This window comes from Ascidia mentula, chromosome 1 (genome assembly GCF_947561715.1).
Source record: "Ascidia mentula chromosome 1, kaAscMent1.1, whole genome shotgun sequence".
Lineage (NCBI taxonomy): Eukaryota > Metazoa > Chordata > Ascidiacea > Phlebobranchia > Ascidiidae > Ascidia > Ascidia mentula.
In genome coordinates this window covers 22,857,069-22,872,492 of record NC_138566.1, presented here as the reverse complement: position 1 = coordinate 22,872,492, position 15,424 = coordinate 22,857,069, and the positions used below count along the sequence as shown (strand labels likewise).

Genomic DNA, 15,424 nt, shown 5'->3' with positions numbered 1-15,424 from the left:
TTTAAAAAAGAAATTTAAATAAAATGTTCACTAATATTGCAACAATCTTTTCCTGTTACATTTATCTTTCCGATAAGAAATTTGAACACTTGAGTTGTTTTTACATTTGCTACATTAGCATTTCTTGTAGCACATCCAATTTGACCATCAGCATAAGAGCCGACTGCACTGTATTCGATGTAATACTCGTAACCTTGAAACTGATGCCAGGTCAGAGCAACAGCTCGTATCAACAAGCAAAGAAACAAATAACAGACCCCTATACGTACTGATAGTGTTGTAAGCTTGCGGCGTCTCTAAACAAAGGTTAATGCATCGATTGAACATCCCGGCTTAGTGTAGGCCTACTTAATGGACGATATGTTTTCTTACAAAGCTTTATGCGCAGTTGCAACCTTTTGTTAACCTCAGCAAAGAGCATGCATGCTTTGCATGCAAATGTGGGCGTTGAGGTACATTGGTGTGTCATTCGGCTGAAAATGTTTTTATTTGACTGGTTTGCTGCCAATAAAAATCTTAAATAAACTCATAAACATGAACATTTTTTTCTGAAACAGGCATACGCAATGTTAACACCAAGATTTTCCACCTAAAGAAGGTGGAAATAAATTAAAACACTGTTGAAAATAGTCGGCCTGCGCTATGGGACAAATGTTTTTATGAAAACACGAAGAAATTTTTTTGAGATGTTCTTAATTTCTGATTTACATTAAAAAAAATTAAAAAATAATTCAATACCATTTATCATAATTTTGTGTGGAAATCGTCCACCAAAATAATTGTCTTTATTTTGACTACAGATTGACTTTGTCTTTGCGGTCCTGCATTTTCTGGTTGTAGACTTTGCGAATTCCAATCACAAATACGGCTGCAAACACAAGACTTGCTCCTAAGATGCTCAGCATGTCTGGAATATCGTTGAGAACAAGCACCTAAAACGAACCAAATGCCAGTAATTCAGGCCAGTATTCTAAAATATAGTGACAAATCCGTATGTAGCAAAATCCAACATAGTTTTTTGACCCTGAAAATTTAATCCTTTACGCGAAAAGAGCAAACTGTGTTGATCTGCCGTTATATTTTGATATGAACAGATATTCTATATTTTTTCAAAATTTAGTAGTATTTAGTCTGTTAAGGACGCTATATGTTTTAAATTTTAAGGAAAACCGTTATATTTTATATACACAGTGCATGAATGTAGGGCTTTTCAGCGAAATTTATTTGGAGATCACATACAATTATATGTGGAACCCAGCTTTTTTAATAGAAACTCCTTTATAACCAAGCAATTGTTGACCTTCTTTTGCCATGTTTGCCCCCCACCCCCTAGACCACTATCAGCCTGCAACGAATTAATAATTAACAAAACTAAATAATCATAAAAGTCATATTGTTATGTCACTGACACCAAATTGGTCGTTGTGTTGTGTGCTTACAACGGAAATCGTCGCTAATAAATGACTTCCGTATTGGTCTATAGAGTGACACGCGTGTGTCAAAAACGTGTGTTGCAGACCCCGGGGTGCCGCACAGACGCCTGCATGAGGAGTTATTACATATGCAAACAGTTTGAAAATGTAATCAAAATATAGGATACATTACCTGCAACACGAACACAATGACGATCTGAAACGATCTGACTACCGCAAATGTCGCCGCTCTCTCGTATTTAAGTCCAACCACCATGGCTGCTTGTGCAAAAATGCCTGTACTTGCCATGACCGAAATCCACAACAGATCCATCAAACACGGGTAAGAAAATGAGTTCAAAGCAAAAGTCAGCGGAAAAGTCAATATTAACCCAACAAAGGAGTAATATAGAACGCTATCAACAGCTGTGATTTTCGGCATATACCTTACAAGAATGTAGATGAGCGACATGGAAATCGCTCCGGCGATCGAAAATAGAATTCCAATGACTGCCTCCTTGTCCATTTCAGTCTTTCCTGTGAGAAATGGGGGTTTTGAAAGTAACACAACCCCGACCAATGTTAAAACGCCGAGGAAACCGTCTATAATGGTGAGCGCTTCTCCAAGACACAAACAACCGAATATCATCGTCAAAACTATATTCAGAAAACTAATCGTTTCCGCATCACCGGTGGAAAGCCGTGTCAAGGCTTGGTGGCTGAAAACAGCGGTTGCTGAGGTACACAAAGCGAACAACATAAGCATTCGCATGGATCCCGGTGGCCCAGCAATACTTGGTTTGTCTTTCCACGAAGTGCAAGTAGCGTAAGGCAACAAAAGAAGATGTTGAAAACCGCACCGCATAGCTGATATTTGTATGGCTGTCATCGAGGTTATCAGCTTTACTGTGAGTGCTTGAACAGAGTAAAGTAGGGCTACTATTATGGCACAGAACAAACCAAAACCCCAAAAGGGCGGTTTTGGGTGATTTGGTCTCTCATTGCTTGTGTCTTCTTGACTTTCCGTTGTACGACCCGTCGACTCGCGTCTTGGGACAACAAGCTTCGAACTCTGTATTCGTTTTCCCATCTTTGAATGTTGTCGAGACACGAATATGTAAACTACATTAATACAGAGCTATGCCCCCCTAAGTACACTTTACTCGATAACAGCTTAATGGCTTAACTACGAGAATACGTAGACACCTGTTAATACATATTGCACCTAATGGAAAGGCCACTTTCTGCCATAAACGTTTACCAGTTACTGCACATTCCTAAACGCACTCTTGTTTACAAAGACTGTACGCAATTTTTGTATGTCTACATGCATGCTTATTGCTTTTTTCGTGATCTGCCGTGTCATGCAGCAGGGCTGAACCAGCCTCGAAAAGAAAGAGGCTTGTATGTAGTCACATGTTTGAAGTACATCCTGTATCAATGTGCAATATATACCGTTTGGCTTTCCCTTTACTGTCCACAAAAATTTTGAAGTTAATCTTATTGAAGCGGTTATACAAGTCTTTGTGGCTAAGGTATAGAAGCGAACTCCACACAACCAGCGTTTATCAAGCGTCACGCTTGGATGCGCACCGAAAAGCGATGAGGTGGCAAGCGGGCAAACGTCACGGTTGGTAAGGTTTTAAGGGATGCACGTTGAATCTCTGTCTCCTCCTTGCTATACATACCGCTAACAGAAACGGTCAGAATAACATGAGCTGGATTTAGGCGATCAATACCAAATGGTCTGTGCAATATCTCTCACCTCACGTCTAACAGTTTGACCACACGCTGAAATGCCTTTTGCGGGTCATTTAATTAAGTTCAATGTACATCAATACAAATAAACTCAAGTACTTACAAAGCAATCACAGTGACAAACATGCTGAAAAAATCTAAACGCGAATAAACCAGTGATGCAAATAAATTTATGTGTAATTTGGCACCGATTGTCTGGTAGCCAATATCATAGAAAATATAGCAAGTATCCCAGCTTGCAAGTTGCAATCACGTATCAAAGGTTTTCATCTGACCAGAATAGTAATCCATTTTTCATGGTAATAGTACATTTTCTGACGTTATAAGTACGATAGAAAGAGAAAAATTTGGTGATTACGAATTTGTTTTAACGTTTTATCATCATCTAGAATTTCATTGACATGCTGGGCCAGCAACACCAATATCTTCTCTTTGACTACTGATTAAGCTTGATTTTGCGGTCCTGCATTTTCTGGTTGTAGACTTTGCGTATTCCAATCACAAATACGGCTGTAAAGACAAGACTTGCTCCCACGATGCTCAGCATGTCTGGAATATCGTTAAGAACAAGCACCTAAAACAAATGTCATTGGTCACGGTAAAAAAATAGGCAGGTCAATGACATGTTAGTTAAAAAACAGTCTGCATAGGAATGCAAAATATACTTGACGGCCCCGAAAAATTCAATCGTGCATATGAATTGCAAGGTTGGTCATTATGTCTGTTTGCAGTCTGCAGTTTATGCTTCTGATCCCTAATTCAGTAAACCCTACCTGCAACAAGAACACAATGACGATCTGGAACGATCTGACCACCGCAAATGTCGCCGCTCTCTCGTATTTAAGTCCAACAACAATAGCTCCTTGTGCAAAAATGCCTGTACTTGCCATGACCGAAATCCACAACACGTCCATCAAACACGGGTAAGAAAAAGAGTTCAAAGCAAACGTTAACAAGAAATCCAATATTACCCCAACAAAGGAGTAATACAGTACGCCATCAACAGCTGTGACTTTCGGCAGATATCGTATAAGAATGTAGCAAACCGAAAGCAAAATCGCTCTGGCGATTGAAAACAAGAGTCCAATGAATGCCTCCTTGTCCATTTCAGTCTTTCCTGTGAGAAATGGGGGTTTTGAAAGTAACACAACCCCGACCAATGTTGAAACACCGAGGAAACCGTCTACAATAGTGAGAGCTTCTCCAAGACACAAACAACCAAATAACATTGTGAAAACTATATTCAGGAACATTATGGTCTCCGCATCGCCGGTGGAAAGGCGTGTTAAGGCTTGGTGGCCGAAAACAGCTGTCGTTGAGCTGCAAAAAGCGAACAATAAAAGCATCCGCATCGATCCCGGTGGCCCAGCAATACTTGGTTTATCTTTCCACGAAGTGCAAGTGGCGTAAGGCAACAAAAGAAGAAGTTGAAAGCCGCACCGCATAGCTGATATTTGTATTGCTGCCATCGAGGTTATCAACTTTATTGTGAGTGCTTGAACTGAGTAAAGAAGCGCTACGACAACGGCACAGAACATACCAAAACCTAAAAAGGGCGGTTTTGGACGGTTTTGTGTTTCCTCGCTTTTGTCTTCTGTTTCTACACATTCTGCTGTATCGACTGTGGATTCGTTGCTTGAAACATCACGGTCTATATTCAGTGCTCGTTTGCTCATCCTCCAAATGTTTGAAGAAAATTTGGCTTACCTATGTCTTGATTCGTATGTATAATTTACTGCAGTACAACTAAATTTGGAGACAAGTCTCCCCCTGTTGCTTCGGTACTGAGTGCTCTATAACCAACACAAAGGGGTGAATTGGACTACGTGATGGTACAAACACCTGTTAAAACAGATTTTCAGTGACAATTTACCTATTGCAGCATAAGCCAAACCGTCCCATCTCAACTGCTGGTACTAGAAAAGAGCACGATGTCTGTATGTATTATACATTTCGCCTTCCTCGTGACCTGCCATGTCATGCAACAACCCGGTATCGCACAGAAAGCAAATATTTGCTTTTCACAGTGAGTCATTCATCTGGTCGTTTATGACCAATTTGATGTGGTTTAATTGCACTGGTGTGATTCAGTCGTTTCCCGGTTTTTGTTATCAATGATTTCCGCGAACCGGACTGTTTACAACCGTATATGTAGACCTATGTTTCACTTCGAGTATTGTACAACCGCGTTTACTATGGCATGCTGCTAGTGAGAGAACCGGCCACTAAAATGTTTGGATTTTGCCATCACTGCACAATCGCGAATGTCAAAAGCTTTTGGGAGTGAAGCTAGCAGAATTGCGTCTACAGGGAATGCAGATTTAAACCCTGATTAAATGTAATCTAACCACCATATATCTATGAAACTCTCTAACGCAACGCATGTTGGACGAGCTCGTTTGAGGTTCCAGCCCAACGTACACTTTTGCAAACTAAACAATGGCATATGTTCCATACAGTGACCTTATCTCGGATATATTTAAATTACTGTCCTGCAGAAATACTACAGCGAAAACCAATAAAACTAAGTATGTAATTCAGATAAGAGTTCTGACAATTCACTGCCATTTGCGTTCACTGGTCCGCATTTCAGACTGTAAAGACAAAATTGGCTGAACACGAGTGTACTCTGTGGCTTGTGCGCATTGGCCCTTAGGCACCGATCATTAAGCAAACATTTGTACTAGTTATATATGTAGGCTGCACGCAGTTAAACAGGTCGTAAACCGCATCGTTTTTCTGCAATCTAACCGGTGATCATGTGCCCAAAAGCACCTCTACCGTTTTATACCTGTTCCTAAATGGTCAGTTTTCTAGATTTAAAGTGAAATGTGTTTCAACCTTAGTGATTTGTTTTGTGGACTGTATTTAGAAAAGATCTCGTCGTTGAAGCTGCCAGGCCCTTAAATCAGTGATTCCCAACCTTTTCGTGGTTGCGTAGCACTTGGAAGTAAAATTTCGACGCGCACCACCTAGTTGAGTGTTACAAAGTAACCTAGGGGATGAAGCAACAAACATTTTGAGATCACTTACGATTTCTTAAATTCGCAAATTACGGAAAGTTGATCGTGTACCACCTGGAATGCCGTCGCGTACCACTAGTGGTACAAGTTACCCCGGTCGGGAAACACTGCCTTAAACCGTCAATTGGTTGGAAATATTTACTTTTTTTTAGACGTTAATGTGTGACTTGGGAAAGAGCGTTTTTATGATAGCTTACAGAGAAAAACCAATGTACTACTGGCCATATTTATTGCGGGAAGGCATGATTCAATACACTAAACAGCAGCGAGCAAAGAAAATAGTACATGATGGCACAGAAAGAAATGAGTTAAAAAGAACGAAAAAAAGGAATAAATTTACACAATTGAACTGAATGAATTCCATAGGTGCTTTTGTGAAACTTCCATTCTACAGAAACAGATCTCCCAATCTTCAGTGTTGAAATTTTTGTTGAGTTTTGTCACATCTTGTCCACGAACCCTACCCCGCATGATAAACAGAAAATACGTTTGGATATTTATTTAATACGTTACAAGACTGAAAAAAAAAATGCTACAGTGGCAGTCAAGATTGTTGTCTTATGATTGATTTTCGTTCATCACCAGCGTTTTATAGCTAAATTAAAAGTTTTGGTAAGATAAAACCCCTCTAATATCCGTATTCGCCGCTGCAAAGCACTGCATTTGGAAAAGTTGTATATATACCGTAACGTAGACACATACCTTTTCATCCTTATTCAGGAAAGTGAACTTGCACTCGCCTTTGGGGTCTGAAAATATGTGTTTACTTTCGTTACATAAAACAATATCACCAACACCTAAACAGGTACCAGTTTTGTCTGTGGTAAAAATACATGATGACTACAAAAAGTACCACCAGAATGAAGATCCACGCGGCGATTCCGACAACGACAAAAAAGAGAACATTTGGTTCAGTTTCTGTGAAATAAATTTTGTTTTTGCACAATCACAAACACTTTTGCATCAAAACGTATCAGTATTTATGGCAATTGGCAACTGAAAGAGGGAAAAAACTTAATATCCGGACTAGAGTTCCTCGACTGGGGTCAACAGTAACCAATCTTTTAGGGGATCCGCAGAACTTTCTCAAACAATAATACTTTAAGTGATGAAGTTCATTTTATATTAGGGAATTTCACAAATACAGTTTAGACATGTCTACAGACTTAAACGAGTTAAGAGCCCTGTTCTGGATGTACAATCATTGCATTCATAGGAAATCAAAATAAATCGTCTTCTTTTTCGCGCTCAATCTTTAGCCATTTATTTAGACTTGAATGCAAGAGCGTTTTTTGTGTTCGGGCGTACTTCCAACATTCATACCTTGCTTTGGTTCAGCGGTTGTGGAATAGATTGCTGGCAGGCCTACCATGTTGTCCATATCTTGGATGTTATGTGAGCCATTGTCCATACCCGAGGTGTCATTGAGACCGTTGTCTACCAATATGTCTAACCAATAAGGACATATTATTGCCTGCATTTTATGTAAAAATGTAATGGATTCCTATGCATTTCATCAAAAAGGTTGCTCTTTTTGGCCTTATTAGTTTATGGATAGAATCCCTAACCGTTTTTTTGCGTACCTTGTTCAGTCTGCAGTGGAATCCAATCGTTTTGGAGCGAAGTCTGAAAATAGTCGTCGTGTGTATTTGTCTCCGGGAATTCGGTCACTGCAACGATAATAGTCGGGATCACCGGTTTTGATTCTGTTGCTGCATTTTAAAAGAGCATAAAAGTATACGTGTGTAAACCTGTTGAGCTTTCAATGTTTGTCACCCCAATATCAGCAGCAGTGAAGTTAAATAGGCCTGTGGTTGTTAAATCTGCACACAAGATGAAAAACATTACTGTTACTTCAGCGGGCGGTTTATAGACAGATCAATGATCTGGTTTCGATCGGAATATTCAACAACACTGTGTCATAGGCTTCAATAGATGGACATGATAATGGTAATTGGTATTAAATAAGCATTAAGTAAGAGCAATATTTTTTTACTCAGAAATAAATGATAACTGAGTTTAACGGACTTTTGTAATTGCTGAATTCCCGACTGCACCAAAATAAATAACAAATCTGATATAAAAGTGTAAACCTGTTGTAGTTTCTGACGTTTCTTGGGTAGTTGGTGGAATGCTGGTAGTGCCGGACTCTGTAGTCGACAAAACTGCAACAAATTTCAGTAACGCAGAGTGATTTTATAAGATAACGAAAGTTGTAGTAACGATGTATATAGAATATAGTAGTTGTAGTTTTTAATATAGTGAGTACAGCATTATATTTAGTGTCTAATCAGTAATCGCAACACAATCTGCTGTGCCCCATACCATTCGTTAAACCATCGACCTTTCGTGAAGTGGTAAGAATTAGTGATGCACCGAAACAGCTATTTTTATATTCGGCCGAAACCGAATATTCGGCAAAAGTTGCCGAATTAATTCGGCCGAATAAACCGAAACTAATTTTGGTATCCATCTCTTTCAACGCAATAAATTTAAACAAAACATGATGTACTGGATTGGATCTAATCCTATCAAACAGCCTTTTTGGCGCTTAAAGAATAACCTCGACTTGTTCCAACTGCTATAACTTGATTTTTATCATTTCTGTGAAAATAAACAAATGAAACAAACACAATCCTACAGTTTAAACAAGGATTCTAACCTTTTCTAAACTTTGCGTATCAGCGTTTTATGCAGTAAAAAAGTTTCGGTTTCGGCCGAATTTTGCAGAAATATTCGGCCGAAACCGAATAATTGCGAAAACCTTAGTTTCGCCGAAAATCGAAATGACTGCACTTACATTTGTATAAAGACCACTGAAACTTGGGCAGCAATTAACTAGAACATTATAGTAAGGTACAACAACAAAAAGCCAAACTTGTCACTTTTCAGCAAACTGACATTAAAATTTATCGGACATGGATTAAGTTTGATTAAAGTAAATTTGCTTGCATTACACCTTACCATATTTCTAATAACCCAATACATGGTAAGTTCGAAAAACGTAAAATGTTCCAAAAACAAATGATTATCTACATTCTGTACCTCACATTAGTACCAATGACTCGAGAAAAGTTGCGTGTGAATTCGTCACATAATTACACTGTAATTCATTCAAGGTACCGAAGAAAAGTATCTTTTAAAAGCCACGTATAATTTTAGGTTTCTTTGTTGCATTTTATGTACATTTTCATTTCTATACCCATATCACAAAATGGACCTAAATAACGCGGCACAAAATTAAGTTAAATTTCTTGTGCAATTACCCAGCGGCTTGAAAATCTTGTCAACTAGGAATGCAAACGTTTCATTTGTCTTCACATTTGCCAGAGTGGCATTGTTTTCATCACAACCTATTTCGGGTCGAAACATTTCCTCGTAAATTATCAGATACTCATACTTATCGAACTGGTACCAAGATTTGCCACAAGCACAGCCAACGCACAAAGCTAATACCCAGAAAAATACTCTTTCCATTTTGAGAAACTTTCCAACGACTTCTGAAATCTCAGGTAACACGTCACATAGGCTATAGATTATTCATTATATAAAAAGATTTGCCACAAGCACAGCCAACGCACAAAGCTAATACCCAGAAAAATACTCTTTCCATTTTGAGAAACTTTCCAACGACTTCTGAAATCTCAGGTAACACGTCACATAGGCTATAGATTATTCATTATATAAAAAATATTGTACAAGAGCGAAATTATCAAGCAGCTACTAGTAATTTTAAAAGGTCACAACAACTGCTTAAGTCCATATATATATATACAGTCTATAAGGTGCTCAAATAGCCAAATCTATGCTGACCCAATCATTTGCCGCGTAACAAAATAGATTTAGTCAGATCAGTCTACGTTACACAATTTTTCGCTAATAACCATTTTGCGCATATAAATGAACACCACGTTTCAACAAATACGTCACACAATAGAAATCAACACATAAACATCTTAATAAACTTTTTCGCTTTATAGAGTGGTGTGGCAACACTAAGTGGGTCATATCAAAACACCTTTGATTATATGTGATGACAATGTGTTTCTGACATGCTGGCAAATGTCTGGCAATTTCAACAAACGGTCACCTTGGACATTTTTATTATTTACTATGTCGGTAAACAACTTTCCGATGCACAGCACTAAGTCCGCCTTTGTGTTTTTGTTTGGTAGAGGTCTGATCTACATACTGTTCAGTCACTTATCGACGCATTGATTACGGGCTTTATAAACGTGGGCATTAGGTGACTTTAGGTGACAGGAAACGCTCCATCCGTCAGAAAACACACAACAGAGGAAAGCAGTTGGGTGTATCTGAATAGCCTATATTACTGAGAAAGAGATAAAGCATTTCACTCAACCCAGGGCCGGTTTTCAGTTTGGGGATTTATTATTGTCAATGCAACCACTCCTATCAGGTTTCTTTCGATCTTTGTTAGCAACAGCTTATGTGGCGTCTGCATGCAATCCTTCAGGTGGTTGATTCGGAACGTCGTAATGAGAACTTTTATCAACTATTATTCCTTTCGGAGCGCTGTGCCTCATTTCTATTCGAAGCCGATCCAGCGCTTGTAGATATCTCTTTGCCAACAGAAGCGTACAAAGGAGTTGGGTCTACGATAGAACATTCATTGCAATTCTCCAGCTCATCAGGCGCAACTGGTCCGTTTTCGGATGTCATAAAGTATGCCGGGTTTTCCACTAATTTATGTTCTTCAGATTTATCTCCTTCATATTTGCAAACATCTAATAGACGACGTATGTTATTCTTATTTGTTTGTTAAAAAAATACTGTATCGAAAATAATACCTTCTTCTTGCAGGCCATGTCATTGTTGCTCGCCAGGCTTGTACTATGTTTCCATGTCGCAATTTGGCTAAGCCCAAAGTATTTGGTCCATGTCCTACGGTTTGGGCCGAAAACGGGTCGTGTTTCCATGTCGTGTACCCATTCAAGCGTAACAGTGTTTCCCACTTCGCCAATCAATTCCCAGGGTTTGCGGAAGTGCCAAAACTTTGCAAATCGCCTCTGTTGGTCACCAAAACAGGCAAATAGGAGTAAAATGACGGTCCATATGGCCATAGGCGCCTAGTTTTCATTTTTCCATGGGGGCGGCTATATTATGACGTCATAATTTGTTACTATGACGTCATGAAATATCGAAAAACTGTGTTTGAATTTCAATGCATGAGGCGTATTAGCCAAAAGGGCGGCGTCAACGATAAACACACAAGATCGGTATACGACACAACCAATACGTACCTGTTGGCATATCACATTGCGAGACTGACGTTGCAACAACCGATGTCAGCTACGCAAGCGAATCTAGGTCAACATGTTTTGTGTGCGTCGTGCAAGAAACACATTGTTTTTAGGTCTTTTTATCTTCGAACGTTACGAATGCGACGAGTTAACATGGTGCGGACAGACGCGCGTAATAGCCACTCGTTATCTTTTTTTTAAAACCTGGTGGGGCGCCGCCCCCCCTGCCCCCCCGGACTAGGCGCCTATGCATATGGCAGTTGTATAGAGGTTAATTGCATTTTATGTATTTAATGGCCAGTTTATTTATACAGGAGTTCAAAAGTGTTGTTCCAGTCTAGTTATTAAAAGACAGTTTTATGACATTTTCTGAACATAAATAGAGGATTCTGTCAAGTATCAGAAAACGTTTGTTTATAAAGTATGGAGTACGCAAGGCAAAGGTGGAGAAAACAGCAGATTTTAGATTTAATTTTGGTGACAAAGAAGGTTAAGTCATTAGAAAATCTGACAGCATATTCTGCAGAAACAAAGATCTATTAAGTGATGTGGTGAATAAGATGAACGAAGGGGCTACACCTTCACTATGTAAGTTTATTGTGTATATGTGTACTTTTATTAAAACTTTGTTACACTGCAGATCACAAGTACGAAGAAACTGGAAAAGCTTGAAAAGTGATTATCATAAAATTAAAATTGTTCTGGGAACATCCCGTCATTCATCAAAAGGATTAAATTAGCTATGTTTTGAGACCTGAAATCATAAAACCTAGCGAATGCAAAGCATTGTCTTTTTTTCCTGGCAATCAACTTACTTATTAAGCTTATACGGTGAATGCATATGTCGGTATAACTGCTGTAATATTTAAAAAATAAATCCACCAGCACACGAACCAATGATGATAGGTAACATCTGCTCCTGGTAATAATTATATATGTTTTTATGATTTGAAAGTTTGAATTACTTGGAACGTGGGTCGTGGTTTCCACAAACTCTTCATTCGTTGTTAAATGAATTGACGTTGTGTGATTTCATCTGTAGTTCCAGCTCTGAACAACCACATTCTTGTATGAGCATCCTTAGGAACTGATTTACAAAGTTTAATCGCCATATATTTAGGTGCTAAAAAATAAACGTTTGTTTTGGCACCTGAACGTGTTGACATGTACATATTATGTAAGAAGTTTTGCAACTTATCAGCAATACAAACGTGCACACCGGGATCTCAAACCATACAGCCTTACTTATGCAATTACAACGAACAGCGCTTTCCAAAATACTGCTCGTAACTTGATCTGAGGTTTATGATCCGTATCCGAATTCCTGCAAGTAAAAATGCATCATTAAAGCCGTGTCTACCTCGATCAGTCAGTAGCGTCGTTGGTCGCGCTGTTGTCAACGCGTGTCACATACACGCTCCAGTGATTCCTTATTTCCATTGCTTTTCGTTGTAACTTTATAGCAGTCGACGACGAAGGTGCTTCGTAAATTCAAAACTGTAAGTGAAATGAAGCTCAATTTTTTACCTGCTAAAGTTTTAACTGTTGTTTCCTGATGTGTTGTGTCAAGCGTTCAGGAAACAGTTGTTGTGGTTGTGAGTGCAAGAACATGCTTGTGCGACACTAGTCATAAAGGACATTTAAAAGCGGACAAAACGGAGTGTTTGAATCCTAAAATTATGGCCAATAATTTGTAAACGTTTTTTTGTCTTCAATTTCCCAAGACAGCACTGTCCGAAGCGCAACCTGTCACGTATGATTACTTGCATCATCATAAACTATCGATACTCGTATTCATCAGATTTATACCACGTTTGTCCAGAGACGAAGAAACAATTCAATAATCACATAATAAAAGCAGCTTGAAAAACCATTGGCGGACTGAAATTTCCTTCATCCATATGTAGTGTTTGGTAAGAATGATGAATTAGACCAGCATCAGGTTGAAACACTAAAACAAACTTCGAAACGGTTTTACATGACCGTACAAGTAGTATGCCTACTAATTTTTAATTTGTTTTATTTAATATTTATTGCGGGTAGGCTTGATAAAATACACTAAACAGTAGTGAGCAAAGAAAATAGTACATGATGTACAGAAAAAAATAAGTTACAAAGAACGAAAAGAAGGGAATAAATTTACAGATTTGAACTGATCGAATTCCACAGTTGCTTTTGCGACACTAGTATTTGACAGCAACAGATCTTTACATCTGTTCAAAGTTTTTTTGTTGCGTAGAGTTTTGTCACATCTTGTCCACGTACCTATGATAAACAGAAAGTACGTTTGGATATTTATTTAATACGTTATAAGACTGAAAAAACGCTACAGTGGCCGATGAGAAGGCTGTCTTAAGATTGGTTTTCGTGCATCACCAGCGTTTACTGCAAAACTAAAAGTTTTTGTCAGTAAATAATTCCCTAATATCCGTATTCGCCGCTGCAAAGCACTGCATTTGGAAAAGTTGTATATATACCGTAACGTAGACACATACTAATACCTTTTCATCCTTATTCAAGAAAGTGAACTCGCCTTTGGGGTCTGAAAATATATGTTAAATTTCGTTTTTTTTCAAAATAAAAACAATATCACCAACATCTAAACAGGTACCTGTTTTGTCTGTGGTAAAAATACATGATGACTACAAAAAGTACCATCAGAATGAAGATCCACGCGGCGAATCCGACAACGACAAAAAAGAGAACATTTGGTTCAGTTTCTGTGAAATAAAATTTCTTTTGTACAATCACAAACACCTTTGCATCAAAACGTATTTTGTTGTAAAAGGAATGGTATAAGTCGATTAATGGAAACTAAAAAGAAGTGAAAACTTAATATCTGGACCCTAGAGTTCCTCGACTGGGGTCAACAGTGACCAATCTTTTAGGGGATCCGCAGAACTTTTCCAAACAATATTACTTTAAGTGATGAAGTTCATTTTATGTTAGGGAATTTCTCAAATAAGGCTCACAGAGCTTGGAAATGTCTACAGACTCAAACGAGATAAGAAACCCCGTTCTGGAGGTACAATGACTGCATCCACAAGAAATCAAAATAAATTGTCTTCTTGTCCGCGCACAATATTTTGCAATTTATTTAGACTTGAATGCAAGAGCGTTTTTTGTGTTCGGGCGTACTTTCAACATTCATTCCTTGCTTTGGTTCAGCGGTTGTGGAATAGATTTCTGGCAGGCCTACCATGTTGTCCACATCTTGGCTGTTATGTAAGCCATTGTCCATACCTGAGGTGTCATTGAGACCGTTGTCTACCAATATGTCTAACCAATAAGGACATATTATTGCCTGCATTTTATGTAAAAATGTAATGAATTTCGTTTGTATTTCATCAAAAAGGTTGCTCTTTTTGGCCTTATTGGTTTGTGGATAAAATCCCTAACCGTATTTTTTGCGTACCTTGTTCAGTCTGCAGTGGAATCCTATCGTTTTGGAGCGAAGTCTGAAAATAGTCGTCGTGTGTATTTGTCTCCGGGAGTTCGGTGTATGTAGTCACTGCAACAATAATAGTCGGGATCATCGGTTTTGATTCTGTTGCTGCATTTTAACCGCAAAATGTTAAATCTGCCTAAAGGGCATAAAGGTATATGTGTGTGAACCTGTTGAGCTTCCAATGTTTGTCACCCCAATATCAGCAGCAGTGAAGTTAAATAGGCCTGTGGTTGTTAAATCTGCAAACAAGTTGAAAAAACATTACTGTTACTTCAGTGGACGGTTTATAGACAGATTAATGATCTGGTTTCGATCGGAATATTTAACAATTCGGTGTCATAGGCATCAATAGATGGACATGGTAATGGTAAGTATTAAGTAAGAGCAATATTTTTTTTGCTCAGAATTAAATGATAACAGGTTTGAAGGGAGTTTTTGTAATTATTGAATTCCCGACTGCACCAAAATAATCACAAACCCTGGACATCCACGGGCATTGCAAATGGACCTTAGGTGTAC

At 38.5% G+C, this 15,424-nt stretch overlaps 2 protein-coding genes across 2 annotated transcripts; both read right to left on the bottom strand.

Annotated features, from left to right (window-relative positions):
• Positions 1-506: 506 nt before the first annotated feature.
• Positions 507-2,653, bottom strand: LOC145900108 (solute carrier family 35 member G1-like). The gene is made up of 2 exons (XM_082988836.1): positions 1,606-2,653; positions 507-932 (listed from the first exon to the last, which is right to left on the bottom strand). The coding sequence occupies exons 1-2, from the start codon at positions 2,500-2,502 to the stop codon at positions 795-797; spliced, it is 1,035 nt and encodes a 344-aa protein (XP_082844962.1). The 5' UTR covers positions 2,503-2,653; the 3' UTR covers positions 507-794.
• A 953-nt stretch (positions 2,654-3,606) lies between these two features.
• LOC145889854 (solute carrier family 35 member G1-like) lies at positions 3,607-4,846 on the bottom strand. The gene is made up of 2 exons (XM_082980905.1): positions 3,944-4,846; positions 3,607-3,744 (listed from the first exon to the last, which is right to left on the bottom strand). The coding sequence occupies exons 1-2, from the start codon at positions 4,844-4,846 to the stop codon at positions 3,607-3,609; spliced, it is 1,041 nt and encodes a 346-aa protein (XP_082837031.1).
• Positions 4,847-15,424: the final 10,578 nt, after the last annotated feature.

Coding starts and splice junctions, on each gene's coding strand:
- LOC145900108 (XM_082988836.1), bottom strand. CDS start 2,502: ATGGGAAAACGAATACAGAGTTCGAAGCTTGTTGTCCCAAGACGCGAG. Junction 933..1,605: donor TCATTGTGTTCGTGTTGCAG/GTAATGTATCCT, acceptor GGTTCGTTTTAG/GTGCTTGTTCTCAACGATAT.
- LOC145889854 (XM_082980905.1), bottom strand. CDS start 4,846: ATGAGCAAACGAGCACTGAATATAGACCGTGATGTTTCAAGCAACGAA. Junction 3,745..3,943: donor TCATTGTGTTCTTGTTGCAG/GTAGGGTTTACT, acceptor CATTTGTTTTAG/GTGCTTGTTCTTAACGATAT.